General features: G+C 38.8%; 2 protein-coding genes across 4 annotated transcripts in view; both read left to right on the forward strand.

The window, feature by feature from the left end:
• Positions 1 to 23253, forward strand: part of raf1a (Raf-1 proto-oncogene, serine/threonine kinase a) — a 778989-nt gene that overhangs the window by 464713 nt on the left and 291023 nt on the right. The window lies entirely within an intron of this gene.
• nup210 (nucleoporin 210) overlaps positions 1 to 23253 on the forward strand; it is an 80781-nt gene that overhangs the window by 15259 nt on the left and 42269 nt on the right. The window contains exons 7-18 of the mRNA XM_087306431.1: positions 1749 to 1907; positions 2058 to 2126; positions 2233 to 2339; positions 4234 to 4374; positions 4448 to 4585; positions 7485 to 7640; positions 11529 to 11718; positions 14566 to 14711; positions 14787 to 15005; positions 18494 to 18667; positions 19380 to 19569; positions 20922 to 21028. Of these exons, the coding sequence (XP_087162557.1) occupies positions 1749 to 1907; positions 2058 to 2126; positions 2233 to 2339; positions 4234 to 4374; positions 4448 to 4585; positions 7485 to 7640; positions 11529 to 11718; positions 14566 to 14711; positions 14787 to 15005; positions 18494 to 18667; positions 19380 to 19569; positions 20922 to 21028 (1796 nt within the window). The remainder of the gene's footprint in view (positions 1 to 1748; positions 1908 to 2057; positions 2127 to 2232; positions 2340 to 4233; positions 4375 to 4447; positions 4586 to 7484; positions 7641 to 11528; positions 11719 to 14565; positions 14712 to 14786; positions 15006 to 18493; positions 18668 to 19379; positions 19570 to 20921; positions 21029 to 23253) is intronic.

A 23253-nucleotide genomic window follows, 5' to 3' on the forward strand; every position in this document is an offset into this window, starting at 1 on the left:
TTGGAAGATAGTTATTAGCAAATGCAAGACCGGCCATGATAAATCATAAGCATGTGATCCTCTCGAAATTAGTTTATGAATAAACTTCACTAAGTCAGTGGAGACACATAGACAAATTCACCAGGGTTTGGGGGGTTCTTCAGGGTTTTTTTTTACTGCTATGTCATCACAACTTTGGAAATAAAAAAACAGTTTAATGAAGACTTTAAGAGCAAGCAGAATCCTCTCATGATTGGTTCAGGTGCTGAAAATTTTTTAAAAATGCTTGAATTTTTATTTAATATATTAATTAATTAATTAATTTAATCTAGTAAATAAATCTTTTTGCTTTTGGATAAAATTAAAACTCTGGAGTCTTTTTTTTTTTTTTGCACCCTTTGCTTGAACAGTACGAGAAGACAAAATACATGGTGATTATCTCTTTGTAAGTGATAGTAACAATGCATAAAATGGTAAAGAATGAAAATATAATTATAGCTGACACAGTTTTGAGGGCCAAGGGGAATAATCTTTATAAAATAGAGTTGGGATTGGACCCAAACCTTCATTTGTGCTCTGAAGAAAAACAAGTCTCACCGGTGCAGAAAAGCATGAGAGATTGAGTTTTCGGTTTCTCTTTAAAAACTAGTATTGGAGCCATTTATGGGTTGCAATTTTCTTTTGCACCACTAGAGGGTGTATAAGGTATTTATGTTCTCCTCGCGACGAGTGAGCGATGTATAGAAGAAGAAGGTCAAACAAAAGCTGCGTCCCAAATCGCATTCTTATGCACTATTCTACGCCATTTTGTAGTATAAATAGTGTAAGTAGTGCGTTCACACTGAAAACTCTAAAAATAATAAGTGCACTTTAATTACCCGGATGATGCACTCATTCAGCCGCTAAAATGAAGTGTGTAATGATGGACAATTCACACACTCAACGACCGCAGGTTTGCTTACGTAGCGGAAGGGGCGGAGCTATCGGACGCACATAACTTGGATAACTTTATTTATTTTGGATGGTGAAAGCAAAATTCTCCTACGAGAGTGATTATAGCGCCTCCCGATGGTGAATGCGGCAATACTTACGGCAGGTATTATTTGATAATTCGGTCGTTTATTTCACTGATTTGGCAACCGTCAAATGTCATCAGAGAAACGGTTTGAATTTCCGCTTAGTAAAAAACATTAGTGTGCCATTTGGGACGACACTACATACATATACTATCCTGTTGAGTGTGTAAGTGCATAAGTACATAGTGCATGAGTGCATAGTGTATAGTGTGCCATTTGGGACGCAGCAAACTTTTTGACCGCCGTGCTGTGAGAACGGGTTTATGTTTGTTTTGATGTTTACTTTTAATTTTGAGAAAAGACAATAAATGGATTTGAATATCCAACTTCATTTACAAAGGTATGGACATTTCACTTTTTTATTGACCCGCTTAAACAACAAACATGTCAGAACCAAGACTCAAATATTCGCATTTACAACTATAAAGCAATTTTTTTTTCTGTGTATTGTTATTCATTTATTATTTTATCGTCTTTATTTTACTATTATTGTTATTTTTTTATTTTTTCAATGTATTTTCATTTAATGCAAAACCTGGCTTGTATATAGTTGTTGCTAGCTATGTATGCTGGCTTTGTTCTGCAATAAATAAATAATCATAAAAAAAAATACTAGAAAGCAAGATTAGAGACATGCATGTGTGTAGGTCTCTCTTACTGTCTGTGTCCTGAGTGTGTCCTCTTTTATTTCAGAGCTTTCCATGCCTTGTGATCAGTATGAGCTTCAGCTTCAGAACAGTGCAGTCGCCCCTAATGGAAACTTAAACACCCCTGTCGCAAACCTGGACCAGAGCAGCTCGACAGTGTTTGCCCTTCAACACGGACACACCAACATCTTGCTGGACCACAAGAGTATCCTTCACATGGCCTTCAGGCTAATCTATTGACACGCTTTCCCAGATTCTTGATAACTGTCCATGGTTGAACCGAGCAGTGTGTGAGGTATTCGATGAAGAATCTGCTAACTACATCCAGAGGTTTTCCTTCATTCTGACTGTCCAGGTCTCGGGATGCAGGGAGCTTCTCGTCTGCCCAACAGCACCATCTATGTCGTGGAGCCTGGATACCTGGGTTTGTTTGCTTTTGCTTTGGTTACCCTTTTGGCACATTGCATTCTTATAAAACTGATGAATTGTTCTGTTATTGATTTGCTTTTTTTAATCTTCTCATGCACCAGCATTCAAGATTCATCCAGAGGATCGCTGGGTCCTTGAGACGGGGAGGAAATATGAGATCTTCATTGAAGTGTTCGATAAGTCGGGGCACAAGATTTATCTGTCTGATGTAAGTTTACTTAGACAATTAAAAGAGTTTTGGTTTTGATCATTTCTGATTGTTTTTAGTGGGATTAAACTCCAAAAATGTGTAAATTATATTTCTAAATGATTGTACTCCTTAAAATGTGTAGTTCTCCTTTTTTTATTAGCTTGGTTGTCGAACGTTTTGTTAATTGAATTTTGTGTCTATTTAAAGGGATCACTTTAATAAGCAGTTTAAACGCAGTTTTGTGGCAAATTACGGCCATTATTGACGATCTCTCTCTTTTTAGTCAGTAAATTTAGCATACTATCATCTCAAAAACATTGCAAGAATTAGATGCTTTGTTTTCAATGAGGACTGGTTCATGCTTTTATCAAGCAGCCTAACATGTGTACGGTTCCAAATTATTTCAAGTGTTTCTCGTAATAAAATATATTGTGTTTAATGGGGGAAAAGTTTTAGTTTTTTACCAAAACATCTAAAAAGAATATACAGTTGAAGTTAGACTTATTAGCCCCCGTTTAATTTTTCGGTCCCACTTTATATTGTGCCCTTAACTAATATGTACTTACACAGGAATTAATAGTTTGTTACAATGTACTTATAGTGTAAATACATGTATTTACTGTGTACTTATGCTTGACTAAATACATGTATGTAATTACATCTGTAATTAACTTTTGTAATTAGATTTGTAAATACACTGTTGACCATCCCTTACACCTTAACCCACCCTTAAACCTACCCATACCACCAAACCTGTCCATAACCCAACCTCTATCCCAACTCGAAAGCACCACAAGTGTTCTCAAATACATCATAAACACAGTAATTACATTGTATTTATTTTTTGATGTAAGTACATAGTAGTTAAGGACACTTAATATGAAGTGGGACCAATTTTTCCCCCAATTTCTGTTTAACCGAGAGAAGATTTCTTCATTACATTTCTAAACATAATAGTTTAATAACTCATCTCTAATAACTGATTTATTTTATCTTTGCCATGATGACATTAAATAATCTTTCACTAGATATTTTTCAGTACACTTCCATATTGCATAAAGTACATTTAAAGGCCTAACTAGGTAAGTTAGGGTAATTAGGCAAGTTATTGTTTAACGATGGTTTGTTACATTTACATTTAGTCATTTAGCAGACGCTTTTATCCAAAGCGACTTACAAATGAGGACAAGGAAGCAATTTACACAACCAAGAGCAACAATGAATAAGTGCTATAGGCAAGTTTCAGGTCTGTAAAGTCTAAGAAGGGAAGTATTAGTAGTATTAGTATTTTTTTTTTTTTTCTGTAGACTGTCAAAAAAAAACTGATTAATTAAATATATATATATTTTTACTTAAACTTTATTGTGTTTTTAATAAACATGGTTATCAACAATTGTAGTAGACAGGATTTCTCAACATTGACTTGGTTCAATAGCATGGTTGATAACAATATGAAACAAAAATAAAAAAAATTACAAATTATATATGTACACAAACAAACACAAATATATCAATATATACAAATATGCATACAGAATCATTTGGGAAATATTTAAAAAAGAAAATCAAAGGGGGGCTAATAATTCTGACTTCAACTGTATTTTAGAGCAGTAATTGCAATACCGTGAAACCGTGATATTTTTATCCAAGGTCATCATACTGTCATAATCTTATATCAGCCCATGCCTGATGATGAGTTCTGTCAGGAACTCTGCTGCTTCCAATCTCTCATAACAATGAAGTTAGAGTGGTCTGAATGTCCACTCTAAAATATAATAAATGTAAGTTCTTTAATTAGAACAGCCCACATGTTTTTGTGTCTTCTTAAAAGTATTTCAGAACAAAACCGGTTCACAATTTGTGGCTGTTATTTATCCATTTTTTTGTATACTGAAATCTCTTGTTTTTGCAGAACATCCGTATTGAAACCACATTCCCTGCGGAGTACTTTGAGGTCCTGGAGTCGTCTGTTAATGGGTCTTACCACCATGTGAAAGCTGTGAAACGGGGTCAGACAGTCATTGATGGCACACTGAAAGCAGTCGTTGATCAAGTATGTGTTGCAGTGTTCGGTGTTGGTGGTTTGACGGTATTGAGATGTATTGTAACTCCGATTGTGTCTTCAGGCAGGAAGTGTCCACGCGCTCTCAGTTCCTGTGCGTAATGAGCAGGACGTGGAAATCTACGACCCAATCGTCCTCACACCGGCCATCCTGACGTTTCCATGGCAACCCAAAGAGGGAGCGTACCAGTACATTATAAAGGTGGGCTTTACTTATTCATTCATTCATTTTCCTTCTGCTTAGTCTCATTGTTAATCAGGGGTCGCCACAGCGGAATGAACCGCCAACTTATCCAGCATATGTTTTACACAGTGGATGCCCTTCATGCTGTAACCCAGAACTGGGAAACACCCATACACCCTTATTCACACTCATACTATGAAAAGTTTAATTTATTAAATTCAATTATAGCGCATGTGTTTGGACTGTGGGGGAAACCGGAGAAAACCCATGCAAACACGGGGAGAACTTGCAAACTTGGCGCTTTCCTCATTACAGTTCAAAAAGAGGAAATCCCTGCCTTTTTTGTTGGGAGCCCCCTGTACATATAACAGTATGATACAGTGTGTGTGTGTGTGTGTGTGTGTGTGTGTGTGTGTGTGTGTGTGTGTGTGTGTGTGTGTGTGTGTGTGTGTGTGTGTGTGTGTGTGTGTGTGTGTATATCAACTACTGGCAACGGAATTAATAATTAATAATAAAAGTACTGAGATTATAATACATTACTCCTTTAATATATGTAGTACATTATTAAAGAAATTGAATTCATTCTACTTTTCATATCAGTGTTACTACAGTAAAACCATGGTAAATGTTGGTGATTTGTTGACTGAAACACCTTCTAATTAGATCGCTGTGGTTCTGGTGTTTTCGCATCAGGGGCCTCATGTGTCAACGGTGCGTACGCAGTAAAACTTTGCGTACGCTAGATTTCGCGCTAACGTTTGGGTTTACTAACGGTGAAATGAACGTGAGAATGTGTGCTGTTCCACGCCAACTTCATGCCTGGCGTACGTGCATTTCTTGTGCGTGTCTGTTTTATTTGCATTGGCGACTCCTAGAGGCAATCATGTTAAATTGAACACTGCAAAGTGTCTTTGAGCCGTGCATTGGCAGCTGTTTGAGACGGGATCATGATCTTTCGCATGTCTAACAGGTATATAAGGTTTCCATACCATACAGTTGACCAGCCAAACATTAAAGAGCAACTTGCAGCGGTCGCCAGTTTCCCCAATCTTATCCGAGCGATCTACTGCACGCACATTGCTATAAAGGCGTCATCTGAAGACGAATTTGCATAGGCTACATGAATCGGAAACATTTCCATTCAATAAAGGTGCAAATAATATGATGCTCAAATGCGCTTAACATAATACACACACTTATTAATGATCCCTACTTGTTTTCCTCGTGATGAAGAGTAGGCAATATCTGATATGTAATGGGGGGAAAAAAGAAAAACAAGTTCGTCAGACGCTGGGTTCGAACCGGGTTTAGAAATGACAGTGTCAAAACATGTTGACATGGCCTTTAAGAGCTACGCCACTCGCGCTGCTCGACTATCACCCGATTACTACATTCCAATGAGACCCCACTGCGTTACCCGCGTCAGCTTTCACCCTCTATTTTTTTCTTTTGTTATTAATTTCGGTGGACAAACTCGCAAATAACACTGTTTTTCTCCGGTCTGCCTCCGATAGGCGCACCTCCAATTCACATTCTGTTCAAAGTTTCTCTTTTTGCTTGCTTTTGCCGTTGCTTCTTCGTTTGGTTTTGCCAAAGTAGAGTCATTAGCATATTCATACGTGGGAGGAGGCAGGGAGGGGTTTTGCGCTCAGGTTTATGTTCATTCGGATGTACGAAGAGATTATGCGTGTGATTCGGCGTACGCAGTGTTTCATACATCTGAATTTTTTACTGCGTACGCACATTTACAGCTTTGTGCGAACGCAATGTTTTAGTATGATTTCAACGCAAGTCTTTGTACATGAGGCCCCTTGTGTTGTGATGATCCAAAACTATATCTAAATCTAGCTTTAAAGGTGCAGTATGTAAGTTTGACACCCAGTGGTTGAAATAGGTATTGCACTCCTGGATCAAAACAAACGAAAATGAAGGTTGCCAGATTGAGGACAGAAGCGAGTGGTTTAATCCGTGTTCTAAATGAAAGCAACGGCACCCGATAGAAGGAATATTTATAATAATAATTAATAATAATTCCTTACATTAATATAGCGCTTTTCTGGGCACTCAAAGTGCTTTACACACAATGGGGGGAATCTCCTCATCCACCACCAGTGTGCAGCATCCACCTGGATGACGCAACGGCAACCATTTTGCGCCAGACCACACACCACACAACAGCTGATTGGTGGAGAGGAGACAGTGATGAAGCTAATTGGAACATGGGGATGGTTAGGAGGCCATGATGGACAGAGGCCAGTGGGCAGATTTGGCCAGGATGCCGAGGTTAAACCCCTACTCTTTTCGAAGGACATCCTGGGATTTTTAACGACCACAGAGAGTCGGGACCTCGGTTTAACATCTCATCAGAAAGACGGCGCTCACAGAGCAGTATAGCATCCCCGTCACTATATTGGGGCATTAGGACCCACACAAACCGCAAGTTGGGCGCCCCCTGCTGGCCTCACTAACACCACTTCCGGCAGCAACCTAGCTTTCCCACGTGGTCTCCCATCCAGGTACTGACTGGGCGCAGCCCTGCTTAGCTTCAGTGGGCGACCATGACATACTCAAAGGAGTTTTTGTCCCAACCAACACCTCGAATTGATATATTATTATATATAGAATTGCTTCTATTTCTCACAGGTGAACAACAGAAAACTTGATGACATGATCACCTTAGGTACACCTCATATCTATTTGTTCATCATCTGTACCCCTGGAAGACTATGCTGTTAATAACATCTTTATTTAATTATTTTATTTAATTGCTAAACAATTATTAATAAAGTTATTAGTGGGACATTTTATACTCTTATCGACCTCAATGCATATAAGCTTCTGCGCCCGCCCTCTGCAGACCCCAGGTTGGGAATCATTAGTCTGTGTTACATTATTGTGATTTTTGTCTCCATTTCAGGCTACTGGAGGAAGCGGGAACTTCAGCTGGTCGTCCACTAACTCAGCAGTGGCCACAGTGACAGTAAAAGGTATGATGACCACGGTTAGAGACGTTGGAGTCAGTGTGATCTACGCCCATGACATGAGAAACCCACTGCACTACGGAGACATGAAGGTGATTCCTGCAGTCATGCTTGTGGAAAATACATATTTTATTTTATTACTATTAAAGGAAGACTCCACTATTTTCATTATTTATTACATATTTTTAAGACATTAGTATTCAGCTTAAAGTGCAATTTAAAGGTTTAACCATGTAAAATAAGTTAACTAGGCAGGTTAGGGTAATTAGGCAAATCATTGTTTAAAGGTTCAGGACACCCCGGAGAACTTTTTTTTTTATATTAACAGATTTGTGTGTGTTGAGCATCAGTTGAGACAATGTTAATACCTGTCAGCTTAAATTGTGGGGAAAACTGGATAGTTTTGAGCTTTTGTCAGCTCATTTCAGCTTCCGGGTTTAAAATGATTTTTTGGGCGGGATCAAAATCGGCGACGTAGCGCAGTACTGCAAGTGCAATGATGACGCGTCGGTTTCTCATTATTATTCATAGCGGAGTTTTCTTATCCTATGAGAAGAGCCGGCTGCTTAATTATTCATGAGACCTGCCAGTGTCAAGCCCGAGCTGAGAGACACGGAAACCACGGCACAGTATTTAGCCGTTCATGATGGCTTATATGCGTTTGTTTCCATGATCCACGGGGTTTGTTGCATGTTTTCCCCCGCGATCTTGTCAGGGCCGATCATACAGCAAAGCTGTGTGTGTGCTGCTAGCATTTTTGTCGGGAGAGCAGCACGAGAATTAGAGAATGGCGGACGCTGTCTTTTAGCAGGAGTTCGTTCACATTCAGACACATCGCCGTGCTGCTGTGTTTGCCTAAATCCTCCAGATTACCAGCAGGGCTAATGGTTAAAATAGACAGGTCAGGAGACCTGCTGCACTGAGTCTGCTGGATACGGGGATTGAGGGAGAATCCTCATTTATAGTGTTTACATGAACACACTTATCTTTATAATGATATAAATTGTTGTTGTCTGTATATGAAATTACGAATAAAAAATGTAGCAGGGCATTAAATCACTGTTTGTTTCTTTGCATTTTAACTTTGTAAACTATAAACTCATGCGTCTCCTCACGGTTTGTGTCTCATTTTGTGAGCTAACTGACAACAACAGTTGTTCGCTCCCCTTCTCCCCTGCTGGCCACGCCCACTCCTGCCCATTAATCATGCATCTTTTGAAAAAATTCTGAAGTAGACTTTATCCGAAAGTGGGGGTTGTCATTGCCCTTTAACGATGGTTTGTTCTGTAGATTATCAAAAAAATATTGCTAAAAGGGGCTAATAATATTGACCCTAAAATATGCTTCTCTTAATTAAATACTGCTTTTATTCTAGCCTAAATAAAACAAATCAGACTTTCTCCAGAGGGAAAAATATTATCAGACATACTGTGAAAAATTAAGGTGTCATGAGTTCTTTAAATAACCAAATGAGTATGTAAATATTAAGGGTGTAACGACACGTGTATTCACATTAAACCGTTCGGTACGAGACTTTCGATTCGGTACGCATTACGAACCGAACGATTCAATTCAGACTAATATCTAAAAAGATAAAAGGGAATAAGTACAAAATACAATGTTTTCAGTGCAACAACGCTTAACATGGCATCCCAAATGACGTGGCGGACAACATGCTGCCTTCACCGCTGTCATGTTAAACAGTAGACCATCGCTTTTGAACTCAGAATATCCCTTTATTAAAGCATGCACTCATAAGCAATCTTGCCAGCTTCTGTGTCAGCCTGGCTGCTCGTGCTTGCTCCGCCCCCGTTGCCCCAGCAACCCTGGACCCCCGACACAAAAGAGCCAACCTCCAAACACTACTCCAGTCAGGCACGCCATGCGCTACACTAGCTCGCAAAATGGCGAGTAACGTTAATGTAATCCCAGACATCCCAAGTCTCCCGGAAGCTTCAGGAAACTCCTGGATGCCCGCGAACGAATGATAATCTTCTGGAAATCGCGCGTCTCCCCCCGGTCCTTAAATACGTCGCACACCCCTCTCCAACGCATCCCTCCCAGCTCTTCAGGTACGTTGTGCACAACTTACCCCCGCCGCTCAGGTACATCACACGCACATGTCCCCACAAAAAAAAAACATCTGAGAGATCTTAATCGGTAGTGGAAATGTCGGGTTTTAAGAAGATGTTAAATGTAATAGAGCCCCGTTACATTATTCCTCCATAAGCCCATTTCAGTCAGATTATTCCGGCTTTCAGATCCACTGAAATGGCAGAGGACAGTCAAATCAAGCAGATCTGTGCTCTCTGAGGAAAAGGTGGACACTCATCTTTCTGAAAATAAAAAAAATACTTAAAAATAGATTGAAATTAAATATAAAAACTAAATTGTTCTTTTCTTTTTATTTGTTTAACTGCTACAATATTATATTTATTTTTTATAAGAAGCTTTTTGGTTTTGAGTATAAAGAAGGATTTTTTTTATTTGCTGCTAAGCAACCCCGGAAGTGTAGCTCTATCACTGTTTAAAGGGCCATGAAACCCCCTCGTTTCAGCAGGGTGTTTTCACACCTCTACTTTGGAAAAAGCCAGAAAAGTGGGCGTGTCCAGCTCTGTTTAGGGGGGAGTGTCGGAGGAACTAAAGTGGCATGGTGTGGGAGTGTCTATTTGACCACGAGTTTCAGAGACAAAACACACACACACACACACACACACACACACACACAGGGGAGAAAGTGACTGTGATCTGTAATCGAAATATTTGCCAAATTATTAAATGGTGGACTTTAATTGCAGTTTGGCTAGTTCATTCAGGGAATTCATTCATGCCCCTCGTGACAAACGAGATATTTGATTCGAGGAACTGCTGTAAGCGTGTATTTTTCATGCAATGTTTGATACCGCACGGCGAATGAGAGAAAAAAATAAACTCTGCATTTTTTCTGTAACTTAGATGCACTAGGCAGGTAAGCCGCGTGTGTTATTCCCGTCACAAAATGCGATGAAAATACTCCCAGACAGTAATAGTTTGATTGTGGTGCTAACATGTTTACACTCGGTGCAATAGTGAGTTCGATACGAACAAACTGAATAAACAAAGAGCACTGGTCACTCACTTACCAAATCTGTAGAGACAGGACAATCACCAGCAACTAGAGCCGCGTCTTTATTAAGAGGAGACTACAAGCGAATCCGGATCTCCATTTGCAGAAGAGAAAAGGTCTCGGGTAAACAATGTTCCGACACGTTAGTTATTGTTGTCGCGTGTCGCGTCGCATACACTGTAATCTACGCCTGGCTCCAGCTGCGCTCTCACAGAGAGAAAATGAAAACAAAACTTCACCTTAGCAAAGTAGGAAAGCAACACTTCACGCATGTTTTGCTAACACAATGTGGCGTCTCTGCTGTGACGCCGTCTACACTGTAACATTAATAAATATTAATGAAGTTACACAATAGAGCGCGCTGATTGGTTTGAACCAAGTCTTACTCATGCATTAATGCAGCACACTCAGAGACGTAATACGGTACACCCAGGTACAGTCGCCCATTCTACACGCTGGAATACACGCTATGATCTCATGGCCGTGACGCAGCTTCAAAAATTCGTTTCAAACCGGAAGTACGAATTTGCTCGAAACAACGCAAAAACAACCAATTTTCACTTTTCAGTGAGATATATGTCCTAATAGTGTTTTTAGCAGTGTGGGACACATATACGACTGTCAACAGCTCTAAAAATGTGTTTTGGTGTTTCGTGAACCTTTAAAGTAAAAGGAAAAAAAAAAACGGGATCATACATTTATGATGTTAGTTTTAATGCATTTAAAAATGAAAGTCAGAGAAATCCTCTGGCTTTTTTATTCTTTTGCTGTATCGAAAACATACCGAACCGTGACACCACTGTATCGTATCGAACCAAACCGTGATTTTTGTGAACCGTTACACCCCTAGTAAATATTGAGCTGGTGTTTGCAGGTGTATGTGATTGAGCCGGTGGGGATGGAGTTCAGCCCCTGTGCGGTGGAGGCTCGTGTGGGCCTGCATCTGGATCTGCCCCTGCGAATCTTCGGTCAGCTGGGGGACGAGAGGGTGACACTCAGCGACTGCTCACACTTTGATATGCAGGTGGACATGGAGAGTACCGGCATCTTCCAGATGTTGGAGGGTGAGTGGAGATGATCGTTTTCTTTCTTGTATGGGAAACAAAACCTTGTTTCTTGATGCTGAGCTTCTGTACATCACCGGTATACAGTTGCTAGAGCTGTCAGGTATAGTGCTGAGGATCCCTTTAGTTTTAGAATAACTGTCAGACATTAAAGAGGAATTATACTCATTTTTCTTGAATCTTGAGTACCAATACTAGTACGAGTACTACTGAATCCATCTACTGCGTCCATCTTTATTCTAAAAGGTCTTTAGTTATTTATTGCTGTAAAGAGTGTGTAAATCTTACAGCTTTTCTATAGAATAATCAGAGAACCTGGAAGGGTAGGGTTGTCAAAGGGCTTTGATGCTAGTTGTTACTGGATTAAAAAAAAAAATTGGCTGGAAACCAGACTGGAAGTGGCCAAAACCCCTCTAAAACCAGGCTGGTCGACCAGCTAAAACCAGCCAACCATCCTTGGCTGGTTTAATCTGGATTTTTCAGCAGGGATGACCACTTGCCTTAACACACCACCTGTTTCCAAAGACATATAATGTCAGATTGATATGGCTCTCCACTTACTCAATGTGTCTTTACATAGAATGAATAAAAATCTTCTTCACCAGGGGGTCATTTTGAAATTAAAATAACTTTGTTGAAGTAAAACCGATATATCTATAATACCCTGACTTTTCCTAAATATGTGTATATTTCTTTCTAACATTGTTATTTTATTAAAATTACAAAACACAGCTATGGGTATTTCTACCTTTAACTATCATAGCCATCAAAATGAACGCATGTAATTCACTGTCTGCTACTTTTCCCCGTGACTTTAAATCATAGGCTGTGTTAGGGCTGCTCGATTTTGGAAAAAAATCAAGATTATTTTGGTCATAATTGTAATCACGATTATTCAAAACGATTATCAGTTGAAGTCAAAATTATTAGTGCTCCTGAGAATTTTGTTTTTTTTTAAATAACTGTTTCCCAAATTATGTTAAACAGAGCAAGGAATTTTAACAGTATTTCCTCTAATATTTTTTTTTCTTCTGGAGAAAGGCTTATTTGTTTTATTTTAGCTAGAATAAAAGCAGGTTTAAATATTTTGAAACCCATTTTGAGGTCAATATTATTAGCCCCCTTAAGCAATATATTTTTTAATTGTCTGCAGAAGAAACTACTGTTATACAATGACTTGCCTAATTACTCTGAAATACAGATTCCCCTGCCTAGCTATTATAAGTTGATTAAAACTTATGAATGATTAATCTACTTCACAAGAAGTAGCAATTAAATTCCCTTTTTCTAAATGAATAGATCATTGCCGTGGCCGCTCGGAAGGCTCTGCTTGCGTTTGCTTGGTCAAGCTGACAATAAATTGATCCAGAATATTAATGATTAATAATAATTCGTTATTGTTGATAATTAATATTCATAATCTGAGAGTCCGCTCGGTCATGCGGGCAAGATTATATACAATCATGTGTTTGTTTGATCAAATTGACTGAAGCTTAAGCCGGAATATTAATAATTAAGAATAAACCGTTATTGTTGATTATTAATATTCATAAAATGAGCTAATTTCTGTTACAACTCTAATTAAGCCTTTGAATTGCACTTTAATTTGAATGCTTGTATTTTGAAAAACATTTTGTAAATTATTATGTACCGTCATCATAGCAAAGATAAAACAAATCAGTAATTAGACATGAGATATCAAAACTATTATGTTCAGTAATAAGTAAAAAAAAAAATCTTCTTTTACATTAAACAGAAATTGGAGGAAAAGGGTTGCTAATATTCTGGAGGGCTAATAATTCTGACTTCAACTGTATATACAGTTATTTTCCACCCTGCAAAGGAAAGAGAAATAAATACAATAGAATAAAAATATGAAACAAACTGTGATTTAAGCATCTTCACCCTAAGAAACACACTTTAGCTACAAAAATCCTTCAGTCAAGAGCAGCGAGGGATTTTCCTTTTTTATTTTTTAAATGAACGATGATAAAACAGGCGGCAGCATTTCGCACTGTCACTTTAATGGTTTCTCTTTTACGTGTCTTTTGATTCTCAACTCGTTTGTTTATTACACAAATGAGGGTTAATATGAATAATCACTAAACACCGTATTTTGACACCTATTTGACCATTAAAGCGCTCACGTAAAGATTATTTTTGATGTCTGCGCTCAGTGTGCGAATGAGGCCGAATGCTGACCGCGTGCTTATGTGTGTGCGTGTGTTGCACACACACATAAGCACGCGGTCTTTCGTGCTTTTGGTATGTGATGCAATAATCGTTTATCTCGATTAATGGTTTTTCATAATAGTTAGAAGCCAAAATCGAAATCGGATTTTCGATTAATTGCACAGCCCTAGGCTGTGTCAGCAAATATATTGTATTTTTAGGGTGATTATGGCCCAGTTGATGATGACAGACATTAAAGCTTAGTTTTAAAATCTCAATTGAAGCTTTGCATGTGAATGTGATGTGACAATATGACGTCTTATATGTAAACTTGTATATACAACAGAATGACCTCTATGATCAATCTTGTAGGTATAGAATTCTTGTAGTTTCAGCCTTAAAAGCAAAAAGCTGCTCTGCTAACTGTTAAAGATGCCTGCATTGATTGGGCTGCACATCTTTAATCTTGCCGACATCATTAAATTTAGCAATTTCAGGTGTATTTGAGGAAACCCATTAAATCATTTGAGTTAATTTTTGTTTATATTTCCACTGCAATTAAAATGTTGATCAAAAAACCATGATCTTTAATGGGAATTATATCATTTTGAATTGATTTTGACTTAACGTAAGAACTGTATGTAATGAATAGATTGTGTGTGTTTACATCTTTAGGTAGACTTCCACCAGGTCAGAGCCACTGCAGCGGGATCCGAGTAAAGGCATTGATCCCCGGTTACACCACCCTGCTGGTTAGCTATACCCATAGTAATGTGCACCTCAGTGCAAAGATCACCATTGCTGCCTACCCGCCTCTCAAGGTAAGCTGTTGTAAAGAAGTGAATGTGGAGGACGGCGAGCAGAGATTTACATATTACCTTCATTCTCTCTGACAGCCGATTGACCCCGTGTCTGTGGCTGTGGTGACGTTGGGATCCTCCAAAGACATGACCTTTGAAGGAGGCCCCAGGCCCTGGGTGCTGGAGCCCTCCAAGTTCTTCAGAAACCTGACGGCTGAGGACCACAGCAGTGTCTCGCTGGCTCTGTTCGGACCCGCCGCTCGCACCTACTCCACTCATTTGGTCAGAGCCACATGTCGAGCTCTCGGGGAGCAGGTAATGCAGTCTGTGATGTCATATCCTGTGGACCATCTGTTTTGAATGTGCACTAGGGGTATAACGGATCACAGTCGACCCACTGTTGTGCATGCACATGACCTGTGGATTAATATCAAATCTTTGTAAACTTGTTTAATAATCCTAAATTTGTAACGATTAAAGAGAAAAGACTAAAGATTAAAGTTTTATTTCTGCCGATGTTGCTTTAAGTAATTAAGTAGGTTGAGTTCATGTGAATGATTCATAATCGGTTAACAAAACTAGCGGAGAAACCGAAGAGCTGGAAAAGACTCATCATTTAGATCACATGTTGGGAGCATATTAGCTTCCCTGTAAAATATAATGATGTAGGAAGTTGTTGTGGCACCTAAATGCATAACTTCCTCAGGTTATGAAAGGTGTTTTCAGTTTCTAGCCTGCATTAATGCATTTAGTGTATAGCTACTAGTAGGGCTGCTCGATTATAGGAAAAATCATAATTCATACTAAAAATCGGAAAATCATACTAGTAGGGCTGCTCGATTATGGGAAAAATCATAAATTATTTTGGTCATAATTGTAATCACGATTATTCAAAACGATTGAAACCTACTTTAATAGCTCGATATTATTAGCCCCTTTAAGCAATATATATGTTTGATTGTCTGCAGAAGAAACTACTGTTATACGATGACTTGCCTATTTACCCTAATTAAGCCTTTGAATGTCACTTTAAGCTGAGTATCTTGACAAATATCTAGTAAAATATAATGTACTGTCATCATAGCAAAGATAAAAGAAATCAGTTATTAGAAATGAGTTGTTAAATCTGTTATGTTTAAACTGTGCTTTAAGCATCTTCACTGTATTTTTGATTTTATTATTGATTCATAATAAAAACAGTCGGCATCAGCAGGAATATCGCACGCTGTCACTTTAAGAATAGTGCCGCTCTGATATGGTTTCTCTTTCACGTGTCTTTTAATTCTCAACTTGTGTGTTTATTAAACAAATGAGGGTTAATATGAATAATCACTAAACACCGCGCTCTGACACAAATGTGCATGTATTTGACCATTAAAGCGCTCTCATTAAGATGACGTTAGATGTGTGTGTGCTCTGCTGTCCGAGGCTAAGCGCGGCGCGCAAACACACACACGCTACCTGTCAGAGGCTAAGCACGGCGCGCACACACACAACAACAAGTGCTCTTTTGCGCTTTTAAAATTATGAATGATGTGCATCCCGTGCTGCAAAAGTTACATCACAGCACATGCTTTTAGTCATTTTCACGTGGAACTGAGCTTTGCAGAGGCAGAGTTTTCACACGTGTACAACTGGAAAGGGGGCGGTACGTGATGGAATAATCGTTTATCTTGATTAATGGTTTTTCATAATCGTTAAAAGCCAAAATCGAAATCGGATTTTTAATTAATTGCACAGCCCTAGCTACTAGTGGACACTGGAGTGTTTTAAAGCTGCAAGGATCAGCTGGTCTGTTTATAAGTTGAAATACGAGCGCTGATACGATCCACTAGTGAATCGACTGATCTTCACGGCTTTAAAACGCTTCAGTGTCCCTTTATCTGTAGTTACACTCAGTAAACAAAATGGTTGTAACACTAATAGCTACACAGTTAACTATTAAAAAGATTGGAATCATTGGCGCCAAAAGCCTATTGGTAAAATGCGGCAACATATTGAATGGAAGTGCTCACAGTGACCCGAGTTCGATTCCCAGCTCGAGGTCCTTTGCTGATCCTTCCCCCTCTCTCTGCTCCCCACGTATTTCTGTCTCAACTTAATATAATAAAGGTGAAAACCTCCTTGAAAAAAAGTCTCAATTGTAAATGATCATGATTTGAATATGTTTAATAATCCCTTGGTGCTGTGCAGTCAAATCTGTGTTTGACCGAGAAAGATATTCAGTCTTCAATCTTTTCGATCAGCATTATAATTTATGAGTTACAAACGATCAAATAGCACAGCAGTGGGATATCACAGTTAATATTTCAGATATAAACACTGATGTTTAGGGTAAAGATTCAAATCATAGTTTAAAAGCAACTTGACGCTTAATGAAGTTTGTAGCAATTACATAGTTGGCACCAAACAGCCATCAAAAATTCACTAATTAAAATAAGACAAAAAATATGTAAGGCAAGGCAAGTTTATTTATATAGCACATTTCATACACAGTGGCAATTCAAAGTGCTTTACATAAACAGGAATAAAAAAGACAAGTTTAGGAACATAAAATGCAGACAATAAAAAACATTAAAAACAGATTAAAAACAAATTAAAATGAGTTAAAATAGGTTATAAAAGAATGAAAAAGAAAACGAAAAACATAATAGTGCGATCTGTCGGACGCAGCACAGAGCTCATTCAGTAAAGGCACAGCTAAACAGATGTGTTTTCAGTCTTGATTTGAATGTGCCTAATGTTGGAGCACATCTGATTATTTCTGGAAGCTGATTCCAGCAGCGAGGAGCATAGTGGCTGAAGGCAGATTCACCCTGCTTTGACTGAACTCTTGGAACTTCTAGTTTATTTGATCCTAAAGATCTGAGTGATCTGTTAGGTTTGTATTCAGTGAGCATATCTGTAATGTATTGAGGTCCTTGGCCATTTAGTGATTTATAGACCAGTAATAATACTTTAAAATCTATTCTGAATGTAACTGGCAGCCAGTGTAAAGACCTGAGGACAGGTGTGATGTGCTCTGATTTCCTGCTTCTGGTCAGAATTCTGGCTGCAGCATTCTGGATGAGCTGCAAGTGTCTGACTGTCTTTTTGGGAAGGCCAGTGAGGAGTCCATTACAGTAATCCACCCTGCTGCTGATAAAAGCATGAACAAGTTTCTCTAAGTCTTCACTGGAAACAAAGCATCTGATTCTTGCAATATTTTTGAGATGATAGTATGCTGATTTACTGACTGCTTTGACATGACTGTTGAAACTCAGATATGACTCCAGAGTCACACCAAGATTCTTGACCTTATTTTTTGTCGTTTGACCTTTAGAGCCAAGGTACGCATTCACCTTGAGAACCTCATCTCTGTTCCCAAACGCGATGACTTCAGTTTTCTGAAGTCATCTTGAATATCATCTGAATATCATCTTGTTTATACATTTTGTTGTTGTTTGTTGTAAATTTACACATTAAGCATTATTAATGACAGTAGCGCAAGTTGTTTTCAGATGTTACGGTTGAAGAATGAATATTTTATTTTAAAATTGTATTTATTCAGCTGGTTCTTTCTTGATTTATTTTTTATTAAAATAACAGGTTCCATAAGTTATTTTTGTTAAAGCCAAAAGTTCCTCCTTTAGATCTTGTTGTAAATGGAAAGCAATTTACGTTTATCTCCTCTCCTGTTTGCTGATCTGAAAAATTATCCGATCCGTGACTCAAAAATCATAATGTGATCCGAACCATGAGATTTGTGATCCATTGCACCCACTACCGATATGTTTAGTCTTCAAATAATTGTGTCTTCACAGGTCTTGGCGGTGACCGTTGGGAACCAGCCCACCGTGACAAACCCTTTCCCTGCTGTGGAGCCGGCTGTTGTCAAATTTGTGTGCGCTCCTCCGTCACGTCTTACTCTGACCCCCATTTACGTGAACCCACAGCTGGACGTGTCCTGCCCTCTGCTGCAGCAGAACAAGCAAGTGGTGAGCATTCAAACTCTGCAGGTTTATTATGACTCAAGGTCATTGCATGTGATTTTGTGTAGATAGAAACTCAATGAATGGAAAAGTAAAGTGTCTATTTTAAAGAGAAAGTTCACCAAAACCAAAAATTCACTCATCATTTACAAGCCTGCTTGAGTTTCTTTCTTCTGAAAGAAAAAAATAAGATATTTGGTGGTAACCAGTAGCCTTTGACTCCCATAATATTTTTTTTTCTCCTATGGCTACTGGTTTCCAACGTTCTTCAAAATGTCCTCTTTTGTGTTTAACTGGAAAGATTAAAGTATGAATGCACTAAATTTTCTGTTGCCGAAAAGAGAAAAACCCAAAAATATGAGCTGAAAAAAAAAAGGCAATGTTTTGTGGTTTCGTTCTTCAGTGGCTTTCACACTGGACGTGGAAGGAGCTGCTCTATGAAACCCATTAATTCCATGTAAAGACTGGTTTGTTGCTTAGTCAACCAAAACGCAAGGGCAATGAAGCATTTTTATTTAATACATAATTTTTACAAAGCATTTTTAGTTTCAGTTTTAAAGCAAGTGCCTCCAGAAATGTTCCAAGTGATCATACTAAGTTTTATTGTATTTGATTGATTAAAACATTTTGCTGACAAATGTGTAAAACATTTTGGTATTATTTAATTTTCATTACCTGACTGTTGATGCTTAAACCCCTCTTTTTGTCTCTGACCCAGGTACCCGTTTCAAACTATCACAACCCAGAGCTGGATGTGGCGGCATTTGATGAGCAGGGCAGGAAGTTTGATAACTTCAGCTCTCTGAGTATGATCTGGGAGTCCTCTAAAGTTTCCCTGGCGAGCATTGAACCCACCATGCCCATGCAGCTACACGTACACGAGGACAACAAACAGAAGAAACTTCATGGTACCTTTAAAATGAACGCTTGTGATACTTGTGAAATACAAATTATGGCTGTAACTATACACATATTCATAGTAAAATTATTTGCAAAATTTATACTTGTTAAAAAAAGACCCTAAAGTGTGTGAAATAATGTTCTCAGGACCTCTGAGCACAACCTAGCAGCACTAATGGCAGCATGAATGAGTACCCTCCCATTTAAAATGAATGTTTTATTAAACCATTATATTTATTAAAATAAGAGTGTGTTCATGTAACATCTTGATAAATAGATATTAGATTTAAATTCAAATGAGGTGTTAAAAGAAGTATCACAAATTACAACATTACAACAAAATTAATTTTTTTTATGCTTTTCATGATTTTGGTTTCTTTTTATTAACATTTTGTTTAATATTTTCCCCTAAAATATGAATTGGGGTGTACTAATTTTAGCACGGTGACCTAATAATAATAGTAATTCCTTGCATATATATATAGCGTTTTTCTGGACACTCAAAGAGATTTACACATTTTTTGGGGGGGGGGATCTCCTGATCCACCACTAGTGTGCAGCATCCACCCGGATGACACAACAACAGCCATACTGCGCCAAACCACACACCATTGGAGCCTGAGTGATGAAGCCAATTATGATATGGAGATGGTTAGGAGGCCAGTTTTAATTACCTTAAAGAATAAGGTTTACCATCTCATCTGAAAGACAGCGCTCACTGAGCAGTATAGAGTCCCCATCAATATACTGGGGCGTTAGGACCCACACAGACTGCAGGTTGAGCACTCCCTGCTGCTCTCGCTAACACCACTTCTGGCGGCAACCTAGCTTTCCCATCTGGTCTCCTATCCAGGTACTGACCGGGCACAGCCCTGCTTAGCTTCAGTGGACGACCATGTGAGAGTTTTAGAGAGCTAGCTGCCAACATTTGAATTATTTTGTTTGATTATTTCCAGATTTAGCTACCGACTAATCTGTTATAAAAACACAAAAATGTTATTGTATAGTATCCTTTAGAAAGTTTTATTAAAAAAAAAGGGAGACAAGTTCGGGGTTGTACTTGCGCTGGATACTATGTTTTAAAGATGACAAAAATTGTATTATAGCATCTCCAGCATTTAGCAATTACAAAATCATCATTGTATTTAAAACATTCAAATAAAACCATACATTTAGAGCAGACATAGATCGTATCAACAATAAAAATGCAGGAAAGCCCTAAAAATAATTGAAATGACTGCTTTAAAAAAGTTATTTGTCAAGAGGCTAGTTCGCTCATTTCTATGTATTGTCTTGTGTATTGAACTATATGTCGTCTGTGTGATGTGTATGTGTGTAATAGATGTGGTGTTTTCTGCAGGTCATCAGACTGTTCTTGTCCATCATGAATCGGGTGTTGCAGGCATCACTGTGACTGCGGTGGGCTATCAGACGTCCCATCTAGAGGCAGCTATGGTTCTGAGTGGAGTAAGTGTCTCTCTCGTCTCATTCTGCACTGCAATACATCTTGTGGTGTGGATTCAGATGCCCTGTAAATCCACCCTCTGACCTGAGTCAAGTTTAGAGGTTGACTATAATGTCTGTGTTGAATTTTAAATGTGCAGGTCCCGTGAAGTGCTTTGAGCTGAAGTGAGCTGAAGTGCTTCAAATGAAGGCAAATGAGAAGCGTCTAGAAAGGGGCGGGGCATATTAGATACTAGAGAGCATTTGATTGGAGAGGGTGCTCGCTGCAGAGCCATTTGAGGAGAGCTGAGCTCCAGCGAGGGGGAGCATGAGCTGTCGCTCCTCCTCCTGTAAGCTGTTTTAATGCGTACACCAACTCCACCTCTAACCCTACCCCCAGTGACATCACTCGTAGAAGAAGTGCAAAAAAGGTGGAGCTCAAGCTTAAGCTCCCCCTTGCTGGAGCTCAGCTCTCCTCAAATGGCTCTGCAGCGAGCACCACTTGTTTGATTGCTATGGCGCAAAAAGGGGGTATGCAGTATATGCCACACATGGGGGGCGCCATTGTGCCAAAACTATTTTTGAAATTATCCATATTAAAAGTTTCAAATAATATATATATTTTATTTGTTAAAAATGTTGATTTAGCATTTTATACGCGTATAATATTGTATTTTATTCAATTAAAAAATCATTCCACCCCTCCCCCCATTTTTTAATACCATATACATGTTTTTATGAATTTATTATGTATCATATTGACTCATCAGGCCTTTTGGTAACTTCTTAGCTCAAAACTATTTTAATTTTAGCTACAAACAAAGTTATAAAATTTCAATTAAATCAGGGGTCTCAAACTTAATTTACCTGGGGGCCGCAGGAGGCAAGGTCTGGGTGAGGCTGGGCAGCATAAGGGATTTCACAAAGAAAAGTCCTCAAATGTCATTATTAACCGTTTTAATTATTTCTTCTGAACATGAAGTGTCCTGAACATTAATAGAACATTGAGTGAAGATTATGAACAGTTCTTCTGAACATGGCATCTTTTGCCTACTCCTTGCTGCCAGAGACTTGACAGCGCTTCTTCTCACAAATCTGAACCACATTTGGCTTTAGAGTGGAAGCAGTTGAGACCCTCAGTATGGCTTGAAGATGATCATCATTAAGTCTAGACCTGTACTTTGACTTATTGAAGTCCTAGGGAAAAAGTGGGGGCACTCACTCAAAACTTCCATTCCCTCACCTAAAAAAAAAAAAAAGGCGTATATATGTATAAATAAAACACCCCCACCCCACTCCAGTCACATCAGTCTGTACCAGTCTGTATCTACCTATAATATATATAAGATGCAGGGCAGGCATGTGCACACATAGGGCTCAACCTGTGCAGAGCACATGCCCTTTTTAGTCTTGCATAAAAAGTGCCCTTCCAAAATGATCAAAAGTGCCCCCGCGACGCGACACACCCTCGGTTCCACCCTTCAGTAGGCGCGCGATAACACCGCTCTTGAGTACGCACGCGACAACACAGCTGATCAGAACGCGCGCGACAACGCGCATTGAGTGACAAGCGCGCTGTGTACGGATAGAATCAGCGGAGCGGGGAGCGCTCTCTCTCACCACTCCGCTGAATCTGTCAGAGTACAGCGGTCGGCGCAGGCCACAAAATATTGCACTGAGGGCAGCAAATGGCCCGCGGGCCGCGAGTTTGAGACCCCTGAATTAAATAGAACATTTCACACAGTTTGTTTCTGTTTTTTTTAACACTAAACATTTGACAGTCTTTTTTATTTCACTTTTAGCAGTTTCAGTTAATTGTTCTTGCAAAGACAGACCTTACACTTCTCACAGTATGCACGTGACAAGTAATTCCAATGTTCTTTTGCCCTTTAGGACTCTCATGTCTATCATTTTGTTTTGACAAATGTAGTAGGCCTACAAAAAGCCCAAAAGCAAGGCTAGTCAAGGTGCTATAATCATTTAGTGAGGGAAAATTAAATTGAGAAGAACTTTGGGGTGTTATGAGATGCATTTCTTTGCGACTTAACATGCTTAATGTAATTATACCTTTTACTACTTCATACTATTTCAGTTGTGTTCAGAACTGCGAAGCTGTATTTTTTGAAGCATATTGATATCTTTATGAAATAATATCTTTAATTTATTGATGGAAATATTTTCCACATTTTATCACTTGCCTCTTATAAAATATAGTTGGATTGAAGGGGGCGCGCAAAAGTTGAAGCCGC

The sequence above is a fragment of the Danio rerio genome, chromosome 23 (assembly GCF_052040795.2).
Source record: "Danio rerio strain M-AB ecotype USA chromosome 23, GRCz13ab, whole genome shotgun sequence".
NCBI lineage: Eukaryota > Metazoa > Chordata > Actinopteri > Cypriniformes > Danionidae > Danio > Danio rerio.